Here is a 23,605-nt window from a genome sequence, read left to right on the forward strand (position 1 = left end):
GCACAAGAAGCATACTGGTTAGCGCAATGTTATTACAGTGCCATCGACCCGGGTTTGAATCCGATGCTGTTAAAAATGTTCATGTTCTCCCTGTGTCTGCATGGGTTTTCTCCAGGAGCTCAGCTTTCCTCCCACACTTCAAAATGTAAGGTGGCTGTAGGTTAATTAGGGTAATTTGCCAGCTTGGCCTTGTGGGATGGAAGTGCCTGTTTCCATGCTGTATGTCTTTAAATTGAGCTCAGATGGCTGGGTACAAGTTAGGCTGAATGATCTATTTCTGTATTGCATAATTCCATGATTTTATATTGTTGTACATCTTAAGCTTCAATTTTAAATAATTTAAAACTCATTGTCCTGATTCCTCCCCCATCCCCCTCCCCCCCACTTTGACCCTTACCCAATATTAAATGTAATCCCATTCAAGTGCCCAGGTGGTATGTGCTAGAACTAAAATTGCTGGAGGAACTAGGCACGTCAAGCAGCTTTTGGGGCTTTTAAGGCAAGTCTGTTTGAAATTTTAGTTTATTACCTTGTACCAGGACAAAGTGGAGAGGGGAGATAATGTATTAAGAGGAGAGGTGGTGGTGAAAGGTGGATCAAGGAGTGAAAGACAGATGGAGCCAGATGTGGGAAGGAAAGGGTAAAAGTGGAGATTGCTGTAAGGTGTTGGAAGATGATAATGGAAATATTTAAGGGAGTCGTAGAATAGACGGAACCAGATGGTGGAGGGGATTCAGTGAGGAAAACATGTGCGTAGTAGGTGGTAGAACAAAAATGGATGAAAGGGGGATTCTAGAGGAGGCAATAAGGGAAGGGCCCAAGGGATTAATCAAGTTAAGTTTATTGTCATGTGATTGCACAAGTACAATCCAATAAAACAGCGTTCTCTTGTCCTCAATACATAACACGCAGACATATAAACAGACAATGCACTTATAAACAATATATATGCAGGAAAAGCATTCATAAATATAAAGTTTCATGAATATTATTTTTGGATGGTCAGTATGAGCAGTTCCTTTGGTCGTGCAGCATTTTCACTACCCGTGGAAAGGAGCTGTTGCTCAGCCTGATGGTGCTGGCTCTGATCCTCCTGTATCTCTTTGCTGACGGGAGCAGCTGGAAGATGCTGTGTGCGGGATGCAAGGGACCTGACTCCAGTGATCCTCTCTGTCACTCTTATGGTACTGTGGATTGACCTCAGATCTAGTTCGATGCAGCAAATTCCCATACTGTGATGGAGCCAGCTGGGACGTTTTTGATAAGTTCTCCTGCAGGTTGACATAATGGTGGCTGGTTGCACCTTGAGATGTGTGTCCACGATAGGTCACTAATTAAATCAGTGGTTTTCAAACTTTTTTCTTTCCACGCACATACCACCTTAAGTCATCCCTCTACCATAGGTGCTGTTAATTAACTCAAGGAACTTGGTGATCCCCACTACAGAGTTATTGATGTGTAGTGGAGGGTAGTTGTTCCTGATCCTCCTGAAGTCCATGACTATCTCATCTTATCCACATCATGAGATTTTCCACCTCTTCTCTGTCGTGCGACTCATTGCTTCTGATGAGGCCAACTACCCCATTAGGGTTAATAAGGATTAATTAACCCTTCTTTGCTTCAAGCCAGCAAGAACCTCCTCCTCTGTAATCTGTATTGGTTCCATGATGGTGGGGAAGGGAGGGGGGAGGTTATAAAATTAAAATTGGAAATTATTAAAGGGAGAAACAGTGGAATCAAATAGAGAAGGTTCCCTCGAATTAGTGTTTTGGCTCATTTCTAAAACTCAATGTCCTCTCCAAGAGATTTTTTTTTTAAATTAAGATCTCTTCTCTCTTGGCTCCATTCATGGTGGGGTGGGGATGTGAAGGAGGTTAGTGTAAAAGGTTTTAAAAAAAAATAGTCGAGAGGTTGCCCAAAGTTTTAAAACAATAAATAATCAATGTTTTCATGTCGTTGGGTTTAAGCTTGTCTGGAAGGAATATGTGTTGTTCCTTGATTTTACATTGACCTCACCCTTGCAATGGATAAAGCTGATGGCAGACATCAGTGTGGGAATGGTCAAGGGAATTGAAATGGTTGGCAACTGGAAGTTGAAGCTTGGACCCATAGACTGCAGGTGTTCATTTGAATCTCACTTAATATCTCATTATTCCTCCTGGACAGTCTTAAGGCCATCAGGATTAGCATTTACTTTTCTAATTCGAGGGAACCTTCTCCCTTTAATAATTTCCATTTTTAATTTATAACATTCCCCCCTCCCCACTATTAATTGGTCTTTCCCATTCCTCCCCCACCTTGTATCCATTGCCTCATCACCTCCCCAGTGCCTTGCACTCATTGAAAAGGTTATCATCTCCCCTTCCTATTTAGTCTCGATACAAGATCCCAACCCAAACTGCCTTCCTCCAGCAGTTCATTGTTTGCTCAAGATGACAAGAATGCCGCTAACGGTAAAGGAGACAACATATCCTCGAGGTGGAGGAGGTTGGGGAAGTCCTAAATGAATACTTTGCTTCAGTATTCACAGAAAAGGACCTTGATTCGGGCAAGGTCAGAAATAGAACAGGCTTATGTACTGGATAATATGGAGACCAAGGAACAGGAAACATTGGATCTTCTTAAAAAACATTAAGATTGATAAGTCCTTGGGGCCAGATGCCATATTCTCCAGGTGGCTGTGGAAAGGGATGGAAGAGATAGCTGGGGCATTGGCTATGATCATTGAGACCTCCTTGGCCACAGGGAAGGTGCTGGAAGATTGGAGAGTGGCAAATGTGGTCCCCTTGTTTTAAAAGGTAATAGGGGGAATCCTGGAAATTAAAGACCAGTGTTATAAAAAATAATGGAGAGGATTTTTAAGGACAGGACTACGAAAATTTGGAGATGTTAGTCAGCATAGATATGTGAAGGGAATATCATTCCTCACAAGCCTAAATGATCTTTTTGAGGATGTTGTGGTGAGGCACAAATCTGCTGCGACAAACCAGCCCGCACGATTGGCGGGGCAGAGGTACAGTCTCTTTGGTTCAACTCATGCATGTTTGCCAACGGTCTAGGCTCATACCATTTGTCTGCAATTGGGACACATCCTTCTAAGCCATTCCTATCCATGAATCAGTCCAAATGTCTGATGAATATCAACATTGTGCCTATATCTAGTTTTCTCTGGCAGCTCATTCCAAATAGACTACCTTCCGAATCAAAATCTTACATCTCTGCTCTCACCTTAAACCCATGTCCTCTACTTCTAGAATTGCATCCTGATCATCAAATGCAATATATCAACTTTAATATATTGTGTATGAAACAGCAATTCACAATGCACCTGTTCCAATTTAGAATATGATGTTTAGTGCTCACATTTAATCAAAACCAAATGCAGGTTGGGTGACCATTTTGCTTGATGCCACTGTTCATGTGTAAAAAGTGATTCTTAACTTTCAATTGCTTATGATTTTAATTTTCTATCTCACTCTGACCTCTGCCTTTAGTCTCTCGCACTGTTCCAATAAGGCCCAACATAACGTCGTCACATAATTTCATCACCTGACTTTATACTTTACAACAGCCATTCTCATCTTGGCCTGTACAGCACATTTAGGATGGGGGGGGGGCATAAATTGAAATTATAAAACACTTTAAATGATTTTTTTGTGTAGTCAGTAGGAGAAGTATGGAAGAAACCAACTAGACTTGACAGGGAAAGGAGCAGAGACATAAGGGGGCTATAGTCAAAATAACGTTGCGAATGGCTGCATTAGATCACTAACAATTTAAATGGGCTGTTTAACAATCTTGGAAAAGCAGATGTGCATTAGAATTGGTCAATTCTGATGAAAGATCATCAATCTGGAACATTAATTTCCATTTTTCTCACCATGGATACCATCTTCCTTGCTGAGATTTGCAGCATCTGTAGTTTTGCACTTCAGTTCCAGCATTGCTTTTGACTTTCTCTTATTTCTTTCATTGATATTTGTCCTCTGATCATTTGCAATAGGCTTCCTCTATAACTTGCATCTTTACAACTCAGCCTCCAATAACATTGCCTTTGTTTTCTCCATCTTCCTCATCTTCAGGTACTTAAAATGTGTGCGATTTCTCTGATGGAAGATATTGACCTGAAACATTAACCATTTTCAATTCCCATAAATCTTGCCTATATACTATACACTTCCAACATCCTCTTGTTATACTTAAAAGTTTAATGTTTAGAAACAAACCAACTACTAGGTACAGAAAAATGCTGACAACACAGAGCTGAGTTAAGGGAGTGTTACCATTTAAATTTAAAACCTACAATTTTTGATGAGTTAAACTGTTCCCCCTGGCTGCAGGTGCAAGCTTTTAAAAAACACAAGAAACAAAATGCTCCAAATACGAACTAAGACAAGTAATGGGTCACATGTCCACAGATTCAATTAATGCCCTATTCAGTGAGAAAGAGGATGCTTATCATTATAAATATCAGTAGCTCTTTTACTTACAATCTACAAGAGCTGATCGCATTTGACAAGTGTAGGGTTCATCATCCTTTGTTTCCTTGAATTGCAAAGATCACTGGAGGACACCAACTACTTAAATTTTAAATTTAGACATGCAACACTGTAATAGGGCCTTTCAGCCCAAGAGACCGTGCCACCCAGTTAACCTCCAGTGCCCAGTTTGCTTTTGAAGGGTAGGAGGAAACTGAAGCAAACCCAGGCAGACACAGGGAGAATATACCAACTCCTCACAGACAGCCCGGTCCCAACCACTGGCGCTATAACAGTGTTGAGCTAACCACTATTTTATGCAACCTACGTTTGCAGGTTTTTAAAACAAGAGAACATTTGCAACAGTGCAAAAAGGAGGTAACAAATCTTAACTGAACTTGATTTCAAAGTTTTAATAATGTTCAACCATTTTATCATGATATTTTTATTAAAACATTATTTTTTGTGGCCGGTTAAAGTCTCTAAACACCCAAATAAAAGCTTTACCCGTGGCCAAACACTATCCAAAATTGATCCGAATGCCCCGCTCTCTCCCCACAGCCCCGAGTCAGTCCCCACTCTGATCCCACTGCCGTGTTGGTCCCCACATTGATCTCTACTTACAAATACAAGTTTACAGGTACTGTACACTACAGTATCCCATATAGCTTGGCTAAGTATATAATATGGTGCTCACACAATGTTCACAATGCAGGAAACTTCATAGATTACCCTTAAAATACCTATTATATACAAGTCCCTTTTGCATTTGAAATGAAAGAATCAACAAGTCACATGGATGGTTCATAGATAGAGGAATTAGGGGATATGGGGAGAAGGCAGGTAGGTGGAGATAGGTCATAAATTAGATCAGCCTTGATCGTATTGAATGGCGGAGCAGGCTCGATGGGCCATTTTTGGCCTATTCCTGTTCCTATTTCCCATGTTCCTATACTACCTCCTATATTATAGGTCAAGACACTTTGGAAACAAGAATTTTCTGATACTCTCTATCCTCTCTCAGGTTATCAGGACGAGCAAACACCTGTTTAAGTTGAAAAAGCATTCTGAATTTCAAATCTCAGGATTGTTTTCATTTACAAACTGAGGAAAATTGGCCTATTCATCATAATAACAAACTGAGGCATTTTCAAGCACCTCAACGTATTCCTTTTGAGCTTTCACCTTGACTGACCTCATTATCAATCGGAATATTCAAATTCACATTTGACTATCAGACATTTTTTGTTCACACATTTAATTAAGTTACACACACTTTAGGTGCTGCACTATAATGTTGCCTTTGGAATGACTCTTCAAGTTCAACACATAATAAGAAGTTCAAACTAAATTGTGGAATCTTACTCTTTAGAAACATCTGGATGAATATTTTGAAGTCAGCACTCTGAAATGCTGGAGGTCAAATGTCTATAGGAATGGAATTCTTAATTGCTTTACATTGGATATACACTGATATCAACACCTCAAGGTTCAGGCCATTGATTTTTATCATTCTTTCAGAATTACTGACAGCATAAATAAAAACTGGCTGTTTTGGAGGCTGAAAAAAACAAATTATGGTAGATGGGCAATAAGTTAATGTGTTGAGGAGGAGGGAGAAAGAATTAAGAATAGGCGACATTAACATTAGTCTGGACTTCAAAATATGGTGAAGGAAGATTAGAAATTTGAAAGGAAGTAAAATTCAAAAGGTTAGGTCTACTGATTGAAAAAAAAGTCAGGTTAGAGATGAGCAAGACGACAGACAAGAAGAGTTTCGGTACTTTTATTTTTTAAAAATATGAAATTCTAACATGTCTTTTGGGCAGTTTCCACCCAACCCCCCCCCCCCCCGAGTGACAGAGAGGGCGGGCGAGAGAGAGCGACAGAGAGGGCGGGTGCACACGCAAGAACAAGCACACCAGCGAGAGAGACCGAGAGCGACAGACAATGTGCCAGAAGTTCCTTCCAGATACAAGAGCAACAATCAATTCCAAAATACTTGGGTCTTTACAAGGAAGTGACGTGTACATGAAAATACATGACAGGAAAAAAAAAATTTAGGAACCACTAATAATAGCAATAATATTCAGGTACTATTTCAGGTGGAAGTTAGACTTGCCAAAAAGGGCATTTGAAATTTGCAAATTCACGATTGAAACTAATTTGAGTGTGCAAACAACGAATCGGAATGAGCAAGAGAAAAAAAATTATGAAAAAATCCACACTGTCACTTACATGAATTAAAACCAAGATGAAAAAGGGCAAAATTTGAAGGATGCAACTTAAAAAGGCACATCCATGAGAAGCAAGACATGGTTGTAAAATCAAACAATGGTTACATGGCCAAGTATTTTTTAATCTAATCCTCATTAACTAATTTCACAAATGTCCCAGATATTGTCATTCTTAGTTATTGCTTTATCATGTAAACATTTCATTCTTCTGTAACATTAACTCTATAATGAAGAATTAAAAAATTAACTGCCCACAGCTTCATTTTAGCTGTAGAAAAATAATTTGAATGCACAAAAAAACTTCTGCAATTCAAGGAAATAACATACCACAATAACTTAGTTTGTTGAAAAATATTTTGTTAAAAAATTTCATTTACAGTTTTCCTTTGTTTCATTCCAAGGTACTAACAAAGTAAACTAAGAACAATAATATCAAAAGAATTTCTTTGCGGCTGCTTCCTGCTGACTCCTGCAATTGAAAGGAATAATCATTAGTATATGAGACAAATGATTACACAGCTGACAAACTGATCTATACAGGAAAATGCAAAATACCATTCAGCGCAGCTTTTTGGGGAGGGGGTGATTACTTGAATTCAAAGGAATTTCAATTTTAAATTTCTGAAGAATAGATGAGCAGAATTGTTCATTTTGAGGAACTAGAATTTATGCAGCTTGTTGGTCACAAAAATTCCAACCATTAGCTGATGTGGGAAGGTTTGCTTATATGCTACTTTAATGATTTTTTTATTGAAAGCTAAAATAAAAATGCATTTTTAAAAACAAAGAAAAAACCTCGGGCAGCATCTGTGAAACAAAAAAAAACATTTCACATTTGGGATCCTTCATCAGTTAAAGGAATGTTAGGTTCAGCTCAGAGATGGTGGGAGGACACAATGAATAAAGGGACAGTTAAGATGAGATCAGAATTCTTTGTTTAATGATGTGTTGCACCTATTTTCTATAATAGTTTGGAAGTGCAAATGTATCACTGCATCCCCCAGAAATACTATTTGGTATTCTGGATAGTGGAAAAAGGACATAGACTGAGTTTCTGTGATTTAATGGGGAATTTCCATCTGATTGGTAGCAGTAGATAGGACTGAAGAAAATACTGGAGAGACACAAAGGGTATGATTCTTTTAAGAAAAAAAGGGGCCTGTGTGTCTTGTGGTGGAATCTTGTTCAAGTTGGTAGGAACCCCAAATACTGATCAGCTCAATACAGAGGTTAGCAGGGTGGAAAGGAAAGAAGCAGGGGAGGTCAGTCTTTATTCTGTTCATGACAAGTGATAAAAGCATAGGTGCAGGAAATAGATGTGTTTAATGGGTATGGTTGAGGGGCAGGCAGGTAGGCATATGGTAAGGACTTGTGTGGAATGTCTCAAAGCAAATGCCACAGAAATGGGGGATTGAGAGAACTGAATGACTATGATGAAATTTTCAACACTGGGGCTCCTTAAATGTCTTTGTTGTTCCTTCACCATAACCTCTTGACTATACAGAGATCACAGATCGAGTGTGTTTAATGAAGGACCCAAGACCTGAAAAATTAACTGATTTTCTTTCCACAGATGCTGTCAGACTTCCCAGCAATTTTGTCAAATAACATCAATAATTTAATCAGGATAACTTAGTAGAAACTAAACCAGTACATGCTAACACCTACATTAAAAAAAAACTGGTTGGTATTCTTTTGATTCTTTGTTAAAATTATTAATTCAACTGTCATGCATATTATTGCCAGTGCACATTTATGACTCAATAGCTTAAAAGAAAATTAAACTAAAAATCTTGACATTCATACTGAAGGTAATTAAAAAGTAGCAAATGAATACATTAAATAAAGATAAAATCAGAGGGCAGCAATTGGGATACAAACAACAACTTTAATCACAGCAGGAAGGACAGGATAAACAGTAACATCTCTGCAGATGAAATAGGATAATACATACAGCAATTTTTTTTACATTTAAATTTCAGTCATAACAAAATTTCCACAGCAGAGAAAAAAATAATTAGTCATTGAAGAGGATTAAATATCCCAAGACATCAAGATCACTGGAAAAACAGCATTGAACTGTCAATCAGAAGAAATAAGTGATGTCTGGCTCATGCTTGGAGAACCATAAATACAGAACTATTAGCAGGAGTATGGATAACCGACATATTTAAGTGGACTCGTGCAAAATTTGGCAGATTACAGGTCTAGTATTCATATGTGAAAGAACTGTGGAATGAATACATGCACATATATATAATAAAAAGTGCAACTCCACTGATAAAAAAAATGTCTTCTTTAAATCCCTTTGCATTCCTACTTCCATTTCAGAGGAATTAATTGTTTTACAAGATCATATGAAAAAGGAACAGAAGCAGGCCATTTGGCCTATCAAGTCTGCTCCGTGAAACCTCCCTGAGCTAAACTGTTCTCGCATCTAGTTCAGAGTTCCGGCCTTGTCCCTATGTCCCATGATAGCTAAAGAAATTTCACCTCATCTCTGCTACAAATTGGTACGTTTTAATTCTAGGACTGTGACCTCTTGTCCTGGAATCAACCAACAGAGGAAATATCTTATTTACATTTACTCTGTCCAATCTATTCATTATTCGAAATGTTTCTATGAGATCCCCTCTCATTCTTCTATAATCTAAATAGAGTCCAAGAGCCGCTAAGCGTTCCTCTTATGTTAGCCTTCTGATTCCTGGAATCATTCTGGTAAACCTCCTCTGTACCCTCTCCAACCTTTCTATGTCCTTTCTAAGATTATGGGGCCCAAAACTGCACACAGTACTCCAAATGAGGTCTCACCAGTGCCCCATAGAGCCTCATCAACACCTCTTTATTCTTATACACAATCTCTTTTGAAACAAATGCCAACACAGCATTCGCTTTTTTCACCACTGATCCAACTTGGCAGTCAACTTTCAGGTTATCATGCACGAGGATCCCCAAGTCCCTTTGTACTTCTGAGGTTTGAATGTTCTCCCCATCCAAATAATCCAACTGTTTATTTCCTCTACCAAAATGCACAATCATACATTTCTCATCACTTTATCTCATCTGCCATTTCTTCATCCATTCTCCTAAGCTAAGTCTCTCTGCAAGCTTTTGATTTCTTCTACACTTCGTACTCTACCACCTATCTTCATGTCATCAGCAAACTTTGCCACAAAGCCATTTAATCCACCATCTAAATCATCAATATACATTGTTAAAAGAAGTGGCCCCAACACCGATTCTTGCAGAACACCACTAGTAACAGGCAAACAACTAGAATAGGATCCCTTTATTCCCACCCTTTGCTTCCTGCCTATCGACAAGGCTCTACCCAATCTATTATTTTTCCAGAAATTGCATGTGCTCTCATCTTATTAAGCAGCCTCTTATGTGGCACCTTATCGAAGGTTTTTTGAAAATATAAATACACTACATCCACAACCTCTCCCTTCTCCACCCTACTTGAGATTTCCTAAAAAGATTCCATTAGGTTGGTCAGGTTCCAAGCCAGTCGCACACACAGTAACACCCTGTAAGGAAAACAGGCCCTTCTAGTCTGTGCCAAACTATTATTCTGCCAAGTGCCACTGATCTGCATCCAATCCATAGCCCTCCATACCTCTATCATCCATATAACTAATGAAATTTTTCTTTAAAGTTAAAATTGAGCCCACATTCACTTCAGCTGGCAGCTCATTCCAAACTCTCACTATAATCTGTGTGAAGAAATTCCCCCGAAAGTTTCCTCTTAACGTTTCCCCTTTCACCCTGAACTCATGTCCTCATCTCACCTAACCTCAGTGGTAAAAACCATATTGCAACCCCTAAAAAGGGGCTTGATAAATCAAGACAAAGGTGGGAATCAGATTTGGGTATAAAAATTGATCCATTTTGATGGTCTGACTTAGGTGGGACAACATGCTTAACACAATTAATGTAAGGTATCTGCTGGTGCAATGTAACTTCTTGTATCAGCTATACCTTACTCCACAAAAAGTACACAAATTGAAATCTGAAATATCAGACCAATGTTTTCGATGTGGTCAAAAAATAGGCACTTTCTTGCATTCAACCCGGTCATGCCCTAAAGTGAGGCCTCTCTGGGAAAATTTGGACAATTTCCTGGAAAAATAAAATACTGAAGTTCAATACACTCAGGCACCAGAATTATTTTTATTGGGGAAGTTAGAGGGTGATGCAAAACAAAAACATTTAAGATCTCTCCCAGCTCTTCCTCTTCTGTTTATAGCTAACTACTCTGATCTTCAAGGGGACCAATTTGTCCATTTGCTCTTAATACATCTCCGGAAACCCTCAGGATTTTCCTTCACATTGTCTGCCAAAGTCACCTCATGTCTTCTTTTAGCCCTCTTGATTTCCTTATTTATTTTTATATTTTTTAAAAACTCCAAGTACTTTAATTTGCTCCTTGTTGATTATACCTGCTATTCACCTCTTTCTTCTTCTTAACTAGATCCCCAATCTCCCATGAAAACCAAGGTTCTCTGCACTTGTTAACTTTGCCTTAATCCTTACAGGAACATACAAACTTGGTACTCTCAAAATTTTGCCTTCCACTTACTGAAAACATCCTTGCCAGAAAACAACTTATCCCAATCCACACTTTCTAGATCTTTTGTCACTTCCTCAAAATTGATCTTTCTCCAGTTTAGAATCTAAACCCAAGGAACAGACCTATCCTTATCTATAATTAACTTGAAACTAATGGCATTAGGACCGCTGGATCCAAAATATTCCCTTGCATATACTTCTGTCACCTGTCCTGTCTGATTCCCTAATAGGAGATCCAGTATTGCATTCTCTCTCTAGTTAGTACCTCTATATATTGATTTAGAAAACTTTCTTGAACACCAAGTCATCCAGCCCTTTTACAGTATGAGAGTCCCAGTCAATATATGGAAATGTGAAATCTCTTACTAATCACAATTTTATTTCCTGCAGCTATTTGCTATCTCTCTACAGATTTGTTCCTCCAATTCTCGCTATCGGGCGGTCTATAATAGAACCCCATGAGTGTGGTCATCACTTTTACATTCCCAGCTTCACTCATGCAGCTTCAGTAGGTGAACTCTCTGATCTGTCCTGCCTGACCACAGCTGTGAACAGACGAGCAATTCCACTCTTCTACCTTTCATCCCTCCTGCTTACTTGCACAACAGAAGCACAGAACATTGAGCTGCCAATCCTGCCCTTTCTGCAACTAAGTCTCACAATGTCATAATTCCATGTGTCAATCCACATTCTAAACTTGTCTGCTTTTCCTGCAGTATTTCTTGCATTCAAGTAGATGAACCTGAAAAATATTTCCACTAAGTACAACCCTTTGATTTATAACTTTGCATGCAGTCTTCTCATCCTCTCCCCTGGAGCAGCACTAGCAAATCTTCCAGCAACAATATCAGTCTCCCTCCAATTCAGAAGCAAACCATCCAGACAGAAAAGGTCCCAACTTCCCCAGAAGAGAGCCCAGTGATCTAGAAACCTGCCCTCCTGCACCATGTTTTTAGCCACATGTTAAGCTGATTTATCATCCTATTTCTAACCTCACTACCACATGGCACAGGTAGCAATCTTGAGATCACCACCCTGGAGGTTATCCTTCAACCTAGCACCTATCTTCCAGAATTCTCTTGGCAAGGCCTCATCACCCTTCCTATCAAATTCATTGGTGCCTACATAGACCACAACATCTGGCTACTCACCCTCCCTCTTGAGAATGGTGTGAACTTGATCTGAGTTCTTTCTGCTTTCTCTCAATTCCTGTCTCCATTGCATCTACTCCTAGGAAGAGGTCTTACATTTCAGATAATCAAACATGTCTTCCTTCAAAAAAATATGGCTTATCCTCTACCACCATCAACTCAGCCCTTAGTCGCATCTCCTCCATTTCCCACACAACTATCCTGGCGCCTCTTCCACTAGATGCAACCAAAACAGGATTTCTCCTTGTCCTCAACTCCTACCCTACCAGCCTCCATATCCAACAAATTATCCTCCATAATTTCTAGCACCTGCAACATGATCCCATCATCTATACCTCGCTCCCTCTGCGACTCCCTCAACCACTCATCTTTCCCATAAATTGCCTTTGGCACCTTCCCATGTGACTGCATGAAGTGCCACACATGTACACACATCTCCTCCGTTACCAACATTTTGGGTTACAAACAGTCCTTCCAAGTGAAGGAATACTTCACTTTTGAATTTGCAGGAGTTATCTACTGCATCCAGTGCTCCCATTGTGGCCTTCTCTATATCAGACAGACAGGATGGAGACTGGGAGATCACTTTGCTGAACACCTTTGGTTTGTTCGCAATGCCAGGGATCTCCCAGTGGCCAACCATTTCAATTCTGTGCCCCTTTCCCATGTCGACATGACTGCTCATGGCCTCATGCACTGCCAAACCAGGGCCTCCCGTAAATTGGAGGAATAATGCCTATCATTTTGTCTGGGCACTTTCCAACTGGATGGCATTCTCCGGTTTCTGCTACACCTCTCTCCATTCTCTCTTCGCTATACCTTGGGTCTCCCTTCCCTCAGCTCTCCACCATCTGACCTCTTCATTCACCAAGCTAATCCCCCTCCCCCAGTTTTCTCATGCCCTCCCTGCCTTTTGCACCTATTATCTCCTGCCTGTGGGTCTTGTTTTCCTCCTCCTGCCCTAACCCCATCATTTTATTCATGTGCCTGCCTCCATTTTGTCATACTGTACCTTGAAGAAGGGCTCAAGCCCAAAATGTTGGTTAAGTATATATCTTTGCTATATAAAGTACACTATTTGACCTGTTGAGATTCTCCAGCATTGTGTTTTACTTCAATTACTGCGTGTGCAGACTTTCATGTTCCACTCCATTTCCCAAGCATGTTGGGTACATTTTTATTCTCATTTCCTCCAAAAACAGATTCATTAAAAATGAATCAAAACCATAAGCAATGTGATCAGACCTTGAGAGGCAATTAAAAATGTTAATTTCTGATAAGGCATGGAACTTTTTAAATCCAAAAAGATTAAGTTATGGAAGCAAGCTATTTTGAACTAGAAGACAACTGGAATTCACAAATTGAGTATTGTTAAAGATTGAGTATTGTCCTTAAAGATTACTGACAAAATCTCATGGCACATATCTAATTTATGGAGATTTGAACATTTAAAAATTAAGGAAAGACAGATAGTTGAGATGGGATGTCAGGAAGGCAAAGAAATTTTGGTGAGGAAAAAACAGCAACTTCAGGAAAGAGAAAAATAAACCAGAGGTTGTTTTAAAAAAAAGCCTATGACTTGGAATGCTTTTGAATAATCAAAACTTGACCTTTTCATGCTCTGGACATAATGTTTCTGACCTATTTTCACAACAAGCCTTTAATTTCCTAGCCAGCTCAGTTATAACCTTTGTCAATGCAACAACAACTTATTAGGTATTTATGGGTATTTTTGCTAATACAAATAGAGCATGTGTTCCATTGGGAAAAATACAGCAGATATCCATAAAGATTAATCCATTATATTCAATTTAATAACAGCCAAATTGTTAGTGATTTTGAACAATTATACTGATCATCACTGCATTTTGCCAAAGGAAAATTAGTGCCATTGAATATTGTTTATTCCATTTAATCTTAAAAATGAATTGAAACTCATCATTTGCATTCCTAGAAGCATTACAAACCAAAAACGTTAACTTCAATATAAGTTAGACTTACCTATACATTATATAACCAATGAACAATACCGTTTGAAAGGCCACAAACATGAAGAAATGAGTTGTAGATAAACATGATGGGAATGGGGGTAATTCTGGGCATTTAGGCTTCTCAATATTTACCTGTTAAAAACATACAAGTTATGAATTATGAATAGAGAGTAGAATCCTCAAGCAGCAGAGATTTATGAAATCTTAACTGATGCTCCAATCAAGTGTACATGTCAGTAGAAAGCAACTATCTCCAGTCACCCATGTACACGGGTTTCTACCCACACCCCAAAGATGAGCTACTTGTTCAATTAAATAGCTACTTTAAGTATTTCTAGTTAATGTGAATCAGGATGTTTTAAACAGTCAAGTATGAAAGGGGAAAAAGTGGGGGATTGGAATTTCTCTAAGAGTCAGCAAAGACTTATTGGGCCAAATGGCAACTCTTGTCAAAATCGACATTGTACCCACTTGTGGCAGCTTGTTCCATATACTCACCACCCTCTGACTGGGAACACGTAAATTCCTTTTAAAATCTCCCTTCACCTTAAACCTTTTAGTTCAGATTACACTACTCTGATAAAAAGACTATTTGCTTGTTATATGCTTTTTTTTAAACCAGATCTATGTCCCAAGCAGTAAATCAAATGTTGATGAACTGTTACACATTTCCCATTTACTGTTAAGTGCATATCTAACTTTTGCATTTCTTCACGAGTGTGCAGAAACGTGGAGTTTGGATTGTGATGCATTCGATTTCCTGCTCTATGACTCAACTTAGCATAGGATCTAGGTTCGGTGCTCAGTCATGCTATACGGAGTTTAACAGATTTAAATATAAGCAAAAGGTATTTTAAATATTTAAAAATGTTTTTAAAATTATATGGTTAAATGTTTGATTATCCGAGACATTTAAACTATTCAAAAGGCTTTGATAGTGAGAGGTATCAAAAAGTGCCACTGATACATGTACCGAGACCTGTTACTTCCGTACTGTTCGGCAACAGTGGCAGTGGAACTCAATTTTAGTACTGTAATATCATGGGTACTACAAAAGCTTAGTGCAGCTACATTCATTAATTCAGGAGTGAATGCAAGCTACAGGCTGTGTCATGAATGAATGCATCCAATGGTTCATGGCTGATGATGTTTTAACACTGATTTTTTTTTAAATCCCATTTTATTTCAAGATTTCCAGCAGATTATTCTGGATTTTAATGAAGTCATTTAAAACTGCAATGCTGTATGAAGGCAGTTTTTTTTTGTTTTTTTTTTAAACATGGGGGATTTAAAGTCCTATTCCTTGCCCAGAACTTGTCAAAAGGCCTAAACTTATTGACAAAGTTTCCACCTGACATAGAGGATATGCAAAGTTGAAATGTTAAATCATCCTCTCCCATAAATCATTAATTTATTCAATGATTAAATAGAGTAGTTCTACTGAAACAATTATACAATAGGCATTTTGTTTCTGTATGTGAAAAAGGAAAAGAGTTCACCGCAGTATTTTTTTGGTGGCTTTAGTTAACTAACCTTCAGGAGTGGACCAAATAATGAAGTTAGAATATATCAGTAAGTGAATAATGCTACTGCAGAGCGAAATTATTTCCTGTTTCCTCCATTTCACTGATAATTGCACATGAACTTTTATATTATGCAATAATCATTAGATCTAAAGATCTTTGGATGGCTGAACAACTTTTAACCATTGCACAAAAGCTCATTTTGTTCAAAATTATAAAGCATCACTCTTAAAGGACTTACATTTCTCTGCACCAGTGCACCAAGGTCTCTTTTCACTATGTGAAGGTGTTCTTTGACATCATTGAAATGTTGAGCCACTTCATAGCCTCCAGTTGCACCACCAGGAAGATGAGCAGCTTGACTCAAAGCATTAGTTACTGAATTCCTAAACAGATATACAAATCCTGGTGTGAATGGTAAAAGATGACTAGTTACATTTAAAACTTTCAACATGATACTAATTCAATTCATCACAAATTGACATTGTAGCTTTCATAACAGGACATCCCAAAGCAATTCAGATGGGAATATGAATTGTAGTCATTGATGCAATGAGCAAATTGGTTGTTGCAGTTTGCATGAAGTTCCAAGAGTAGCGAGGAGTCACGTGATGGAGTAGTGGCCGGACGGTGAACTCCAGCCCTCTCCAGAAAAGTCGGGAAAAACAAAGAAAAACACAAAGGCACAGAAATAAAAGTTACAGAAAAGTGAGTATAAAAGTGGAAAGAAGATGGCGACAAAAAAAGAAAAATCGAAAGCAACGGTAAGAAGAGAGGAAGAGAAGACAAAGGAGGAAAAAGGTGAAGGCCTTACCTGTCCGAAGAGGCCCGCTGCGGAGAGAGAAACCCGCTCCCTCAGGTCGGTAAATAATGGACTACAAAAATGGCTCGCAGAGCCGAGTAAAAGTGAATGAAAAAAAACACACCGACGGGAGGGGGGACCAGCTGGGGAGTCGATCTCCACAGCCGGCAACGACAGCTGCAGAACACCTGCAGCAAGAAGAGACCACAGAAGACAATAGAAACAAGAAAGAAGAGGAGGAAAGGGCACCAAAGAAACAACAGATGGTCAACCCAGAGGAAGAAGAAGAGGAAGAGTACAGTGAAATAGAAGAAGAAAAGAAAGGCAAGGTAAAGGATATACTTGCTCTTATTAAAGGATACATGGAGTCATTTAAAGAATGGCAAACACAGGAATTTAAGGATTTAAGAAAAAGAATAAACAACACAGAAGAGAAAATAAATAAAATGGAGATGACCTTAACAGAAATGGGAAAGAAAATGGACAAGATGGAAGAGCGGGCAGTAGCAGCAGAAATGGAGGTAGAAGACTTAAAAAAGAAATTGGAGAAATCTAATAAAAAAACTAAAGAGACACAAGAACTACTTGCTCAAAAAATAGATACAATGGAAAACCATAACAGAAGAAATAACATAAAGATAGTGGGCCTTAAGGAAGATGAAGAAGGCAAGAATATGAGGGAGTTTATAAAAGAGTGGATCCCTAAGACCCTAGGATGTCCAGAACTACAGCAAGAAATGGAAATAGAAAGGGCACATAGAGTATTGGCCTCTAAACCACAACCACAACAAAAACCAAGATCTATTGTAGTAAAATTCCTAAGATATACTACAAGAGAAAAGGTACTGGAGAAGACAATGGAAAAAGTAAGAGAGGGCAACAAACCACTGGAGTATAAAGGGCAAAAAATCTTCATTTATCCAGATATAAGTTTTGAACTCCTAAAGAAGAGAAAAGAGTTCAATACAGCAAAGGCGATTTTATGGAAGAAAGGGTATAAATTTATACTAAAGCATCCAGCGGTATTGAAAATATTTATCCCAGGACAACAAAACAGACTATTCTCGGATCCAGAAGAAGCACGAAAATTTGCAGAACAATTACAAAAATAGACTGAGGGAGGAAGACGGGTAATGAGAGTTAAAATGATCACGATTGATATGTATGTGGGTAAAGACAAAAATAGACTGAGGGATGAAGACGGGTAATGAGAGTAAAAATGATCACGATTGATATGTATGCGGGTAAGAGGTATAAGAGTGAATAGAGACAATGAGCATACATGAATGTATCTGTACTTAGAGGAAAATATAGATAGTATAGACAAGAATTAATAAGGGAAGGTAATGGAATAGAGAGAATAAGGAGGAAATTAAAAGAGTGACCTTTGTGACATATGAAAAGTGAAATCTTTTCTGGGGGAGGCGGGGTGGGGGGAAATAGCGGTCACTGCAAAATCAGTTGACGCTTGCGAGTGGATTCGCAAATCCAAATGGAGAGGGGAGATGTGGTTGTCCGACAAGGGATAAAGGACAACTCAGGAGGTGAAGGGGAGATTGGGGATAAATAAGATAGAAATAGGAGAATAAGGAAAATGTTGGATGTTGTAGGAATGTTGTCTTATAAAGAGTTGAAAATAAGAAAACAGAAATGGAAAAGGAGGAAAGGTAATGATGGAAAAACGGAAAGAGAAGATAAACAAAATATAAAAGGGCTACGCTGAACTATATGTCTTTAAATATTAATGGAATACATAACCAAATTAAAAGGAAGAAACTACTAAATTTAAATGAATAAATGTATTCCATTAGAAAAAATAACATATAGGTTAAGAAATAATATTGAAATATTCGAACAAGTATAGGAGCCTTACATTAAATACAATAGCGAAAACCTACCGGGGACAAACATTACCTAAGTTGATGGAAGGAGAAGGAAAGAAAAGAATGGACTCAGTAGAATTTCTGGTGTAATTTTGTTGAATGACAACATTGTCTGACTGGCTTAATGCAACCTAGATTGTATACCTAAAATGGATGAGGGGGGGGTGGGGGGGTGGTTTGGGAGGAAAGGGGGGGGGGGGAGAAAAAGTCACTGTATATGTGTGAAAAAGAAATAGTGTATATCATGGCTAATGTGATTTATGGTGTGAAAAATAAAAAATAAATAAATAAAAAAGTTCTAAGAGTAGCAATGATACAGTGACCAGATAATGTTTTAGATTTTAAAATAAAAATTTCTCTTTCCATGCTGAGTATTTTCAGTTCTGCATTATTTGGCCTTTGCACAAGATTGAGGTTGATAAAATGACTATGAAACTCCACTGCTATGGTCTGGGTTCAGGTCATTGGGACTATGCAAAAAAAATGGATCGGCATAGACTAGAAGGGCTGAAGGGGACTGTTTCTGTGCAGTAGTGTTCTATGGTTCTCTTTAAACTGTATCAAAGGATATTTGGCACTAATCCAAGGTATCCAGAACAACCAATCTAAAAAGACAAAACCACAGACGCTGCAGTGGTCTTCCTCACCCAATGCCTTCCTAACTGTTGTGCTCAACCCTTTGGGATGGGACTTGAGCCTACAACTGTAGGAATCAGGCAACAAAGGCCCAAAATGCAAGCAGGCTAACTACACCTATTTTTGAAAGTGGGGGCAATTCGATTACTAAATTTACAATAATTCACATTTTTTCAGATTGTCCAAGGAAAAAATATTAACATTATTCTTATGTTGAAACTTCAGGGGACACATTTAAACAGTTAGGGGGCCATTCACAGCAAGCTTGTGTAAAGATAGAAGAAAATTCTAGCCAAAGCACCCAATCAAAAAGTCAAGTAATCCTTCAAGACCGCTTCTTCCATATTCATCTTTTATTTTAAAAAAATGTAGGTTTTAAGTAATAAAATTTACAACTTTTAACAGCATTACTCAGTTTTATTGGTTATTGAAGGCCTTTGCCTTTAAAAGGTTGGTTGGGTTAACTTATTTAGATTAATCGATGACAAACTTTTAGTATAAAATTATTTCTTTAAGGAAGGCCGTAGTAACTGGGACTTCCAGCCTACGAGCTTGTGCTATCCCAATACCCTGCACATCCCATATGTTTTTGGAGGTTGGGAGGAAATTGGAGCATCCGGAGGATGCATAAGTCGTAAGAATATTCAAACTCTTTATCGTGCAGGAGTCGCTGGTGCTGTTATAGTGTTGCACTAACTATGCACCCTACTTCTGCTAGAACCTCTCATATTTATAACAAATCAGAGTTTAGAAGTTATTCTGCAGTGATGATTCACAAGAATCACAGTATTTTGGTGATTTTGTTTGGAAATTACCATAAATCATTACTAAATGTGTAATTCTTTCAAAATTATCCTTAAATTCTTCTGCACAGAAAAAATTAAAGTGCTTTACTCTTTTGAGAATCATTGATAGCACGTCCGTTACCACCATTATTTTTTAATTATGAGTTGTGAGATTTTTAACAAATGCCAGACATTGTGATGTTGTGCAACAGCTCTGCCTCTTTCTAAAGTAGATTAAAGCAAGTGCTAGAGGCAATTTTATTGGGCCTTTTAATCCCTGTCTGTTAACGTAATACATAATCATGAATTTGATCTTTGAACCATTCCTCAGTTAATCTGTCTGAAACCATACATTTCATTCAAATTGGTTCCTCATAAATCTCTACACACTTTGTCAAACAGCAATGTTTTTGCAACATGAGGAGAAATGAATCGCTTATTGCAGTAAATAAATTCTTGGTCATGCATATTCTTTGCAGTTAAGTTATAAAGGATACTGATATTTTAAAATTTGCCAGCTTCAAAAAAGTGCTAGAAAAATCGAACTTAAAATCAAAAGCAGAATCTATAACCCAGAAATGTGTTTGACATCAAGAATCTAGTTGCAATGCTGTAACTGCTTACAGGTTTAAGTTAAAAAGTGAATATACCATACCTTTGTAATCTATATTTGTTCATTAAAGTCTACTCTTAAATATCACAGCTAATGGAACCTTTGATCACCTTAGCACAGAAGCCACTCATTGGCCCACAATGCCCATGCCTAGTCCAGTCAACCTGGATTCAGCCTGTAACCCCCCAATACCCCTCCCATCCACATGCCTATACAATTTTCTTTTAAATGTCAAAATTGAACCCACATCCAACCCTTCCACTGGCAGCTCATTCCTCACTCTTGCCACCCTCGAAGTGAAGTTCTCCCTCATGTTCCCCTTAAAATTTCACATTTCACCCTCAACCCATGTCCCCTAAATCTTGTCTCCCCCAACCTGTGGAAAAAATCCTGCTTGAAGTTATCCTACCTATGCACCTCATAATTGTGTATATATCAAATCTCCCCTCATTCTCCAACGCTCCAGGGAATAAAGTCCAAACCTATTGAGCATTTCGCCATAAATCAGCTCCTCAAATCCCAACAACATCCCTTAAACTTTCTCTGCACTACTTCAATCTTATTGATCTCTTGCCCTGTAGTAAAGGTGATGAAAACTGCACAGAATATTCCAAATTTGGCCTCACCAATGTCTTATACAACTTCAACTTAACATGCCAACTTCTGAGCTCAATACTTTGATTCATGAAGGTCAATGTGCCTTTATGTCTGCTGCCACTTTCAAGGAATTATGTATCTGTATTTCCAAATCCCTCTGCTCTACCACACTCTGCATTGCTCTACCGTTTACCAAACAACTCTTACTCTGGTTTGTTCTTCCAAAGTGCAAAACCTTACACTTAATCCACATTAAATTCCACCTGCATTTTTGCAGCCAATTTTTCCAGATGGCCCAAATTCCATGACAAGCTTTGAAGCCTTCCTCACTGTTCACTAACCACCCCCCAACACACACAAACTTGCTGATACAAATTATCCACTTAATCATTTACATAGATGACAAACAACCATGGATCTAGGACTAATCCCTAAGCCCTCCAGTCAGAGAGCCAATCCTCGACTATCATGCCCTGACTTCTCCTGCAGAGCCAGTGTCTAATCCAATTTACTATCTAATTCTAGATGCCAAACGACTGAATCTCTTGACCAATCTCCCATGGCAGGATCTTGTCAAAGGCCTTACTAAAGTCCTTTCCATCATGAACATTCCTATGTTACATTCATGCACCTATGACTGTGTGCCTCTGTACGACAATTACATCATGTACAAATTCGCTAATACCACAGCAGTGAGTTGTATAAAAAGGGGCAATGAGTCAGCATTCAGGGGGAAGATTGAAAACTTGGCTGAATGGTGCACCAACAACAACCTCACACTCAATGACATTAAAACCAAGGACTGATTGTTGACTACAGGAAGGGAAACCAGAGGTCTACAATCCAGTGATCATTGGGAGATCAGAGGTGGAGAATAGGAGCGAATTTTAGTTCTTGGGAGTCACCATCTTGGAGGATCTTTCTTGGACCTAACACGCTAATGGCATGGTGAAGAAAGCATGTCAGCACCTCTACTTCTCCAGGAGATTGCAGAGGTTTGGTATGATATTGGAAATCCTGGCCAATTTCTACAGAGGAATAGTGGAAAGTGTGCTGACTGGCTCCATCATGGTCTGGCATGAGGACACCAATAACTCTGAGTGTAAAGCCCTGCAAATGTTAGTAGACACAGCCCAGGCCATCACAGGCAAAACCCTCCCTACCATCAAGGAACATTATTGTCAGAGAGGAGCAGCAATTATCAAGGATGAACACCACCCAGCACATGCTTTATTCTCTGTGCTGCCATCAGGGAAGAGATATAGGTGACACAAGATTTGCACCACCAGGTTCAGGAACAGCTACTACCCTTCTACCATCAGACTCCTCAACAATAAACTCAATCAGGAAATCATTCAAGGACTCTTACTCTTATTTTGATCAGTTTGTTTATGTGCACATTGTGTACAGATTTTTTGCACTACCAATAAGTGGTAATTCTGCCTCACTTGCAAGAAAGAGAATCTCAGGGTTGTATGTGATGTCATGCCTGTTATCTGTCTAAAAATCTGAATCCCTAAGTTACAAATAATTAGACATCACCTGTCACACACAAAGCCATGTTGGTGATCACTAATAAGTCCACCCATCCAAGTACTTGTATATCCAGTCTTTTACGATGTCTTCCAACAACTTACCCACTACTGATGCCAGGTTTGCAAGCCTATAATTTCCTAGATTATTATTAAAGCTTTTCTTAAACAACTGAAAAACATTAGGCACCTCCCAATTCGCTGACACTTCATCTGTGGCAAAGCAAGCTTTAAATACCACTGCTTGGACCCTTGCCATTCTACAAGGCCCGAGAGAATATTTTGTCAGGCTCAAGGGATTTATCCACCCTTATTCGCAATTCAACAACAAGCATCTCCTTTTTAATCTGTCTCGGGTCCTGCTGCTTTACCTCCTTTCTATAGACTGTGTCCATTTCCTGAATAAATAGATAGAAAAAGTACATTTAAGATCTCTCCCACCTCCTCTGGTTCCATGCATAGACTGCCACTCTGATCTCCAAGACCAATTTTGTCACTTGTTATCCTTTTACTCTTTATATATCTGTAGAAGCCCATGGGATTTCCCCTCACCTTGTCTCTAAGTGTTTTCTTGCATTTCTTAAGGATCTTGTTTGTTCCTTTCTGTGAAAATCTGCCATGCACCTCCCTTTTCTCCTTAACCAGGGCCTCAATATTTCTCAAAAAACAAGGTTCCATTGTTAAACCTGTGTTACTTTAAAATAAAAAAAAGTCTTCATTACATTTCTCAGAGTCAAACTAATCCAGGTGTTAGAATTAGTCTTTATCAAATTTCCATTTATTTTGCCATTGGAACCATTATTTT

The 23,605-nt window shown here is 38.6% G+C and overlaps 1 protein-coding gene across 2 annotated transcripts in view; it reads right to left on the minus strand.

Annotated features, from left to right (window-relative positions):
• Positions 1–4,876: 4,876 nt before the first annotated feature.
• lman1 (lectin, mannose-binding, 1) overlaps positions 4,877–23,605 on the minus strand; it is a 67,398-nt gene continuing 48,669 nt past the window's right edge. For both annotated transcript variants that reach the window (XM_069924027.1, XM_069924026.1), the window contains exons 11-13: positions 16,194–16,338; positions 14,440–14,561; positions 4,877–7,184 (exon numbers count right to left, since the gene is read on the minus strand). In XM_069924027.1, coding sequence (XP_069780128.1) covers positions 7,148–7,184; positions 14,440–14,561; positions 16,194–16,338 — 304 coding nt within the window. In that variant the 3' untranslated portion in view covers positions 4,877–7,147. The remainder of the gene's footprint in view (positions 7,185–14,439; positions 14,562–16,193; positions 16,339–23,605) is intronic.

This window comes from Narcine bancroftii, chromosome 3, assembly GCF_036971445.1.
Source record: "Narcine bancroftii isolate sNarBan1 chromosome 3, sNarBan1.hap1, whole genome shotgun sequence".
NCBI lineage: Eukaryota > Metazoa > Chordata > Chondrichthyes > Torpediniformes > Narcinidae > Narcine > Narcine bancroftii.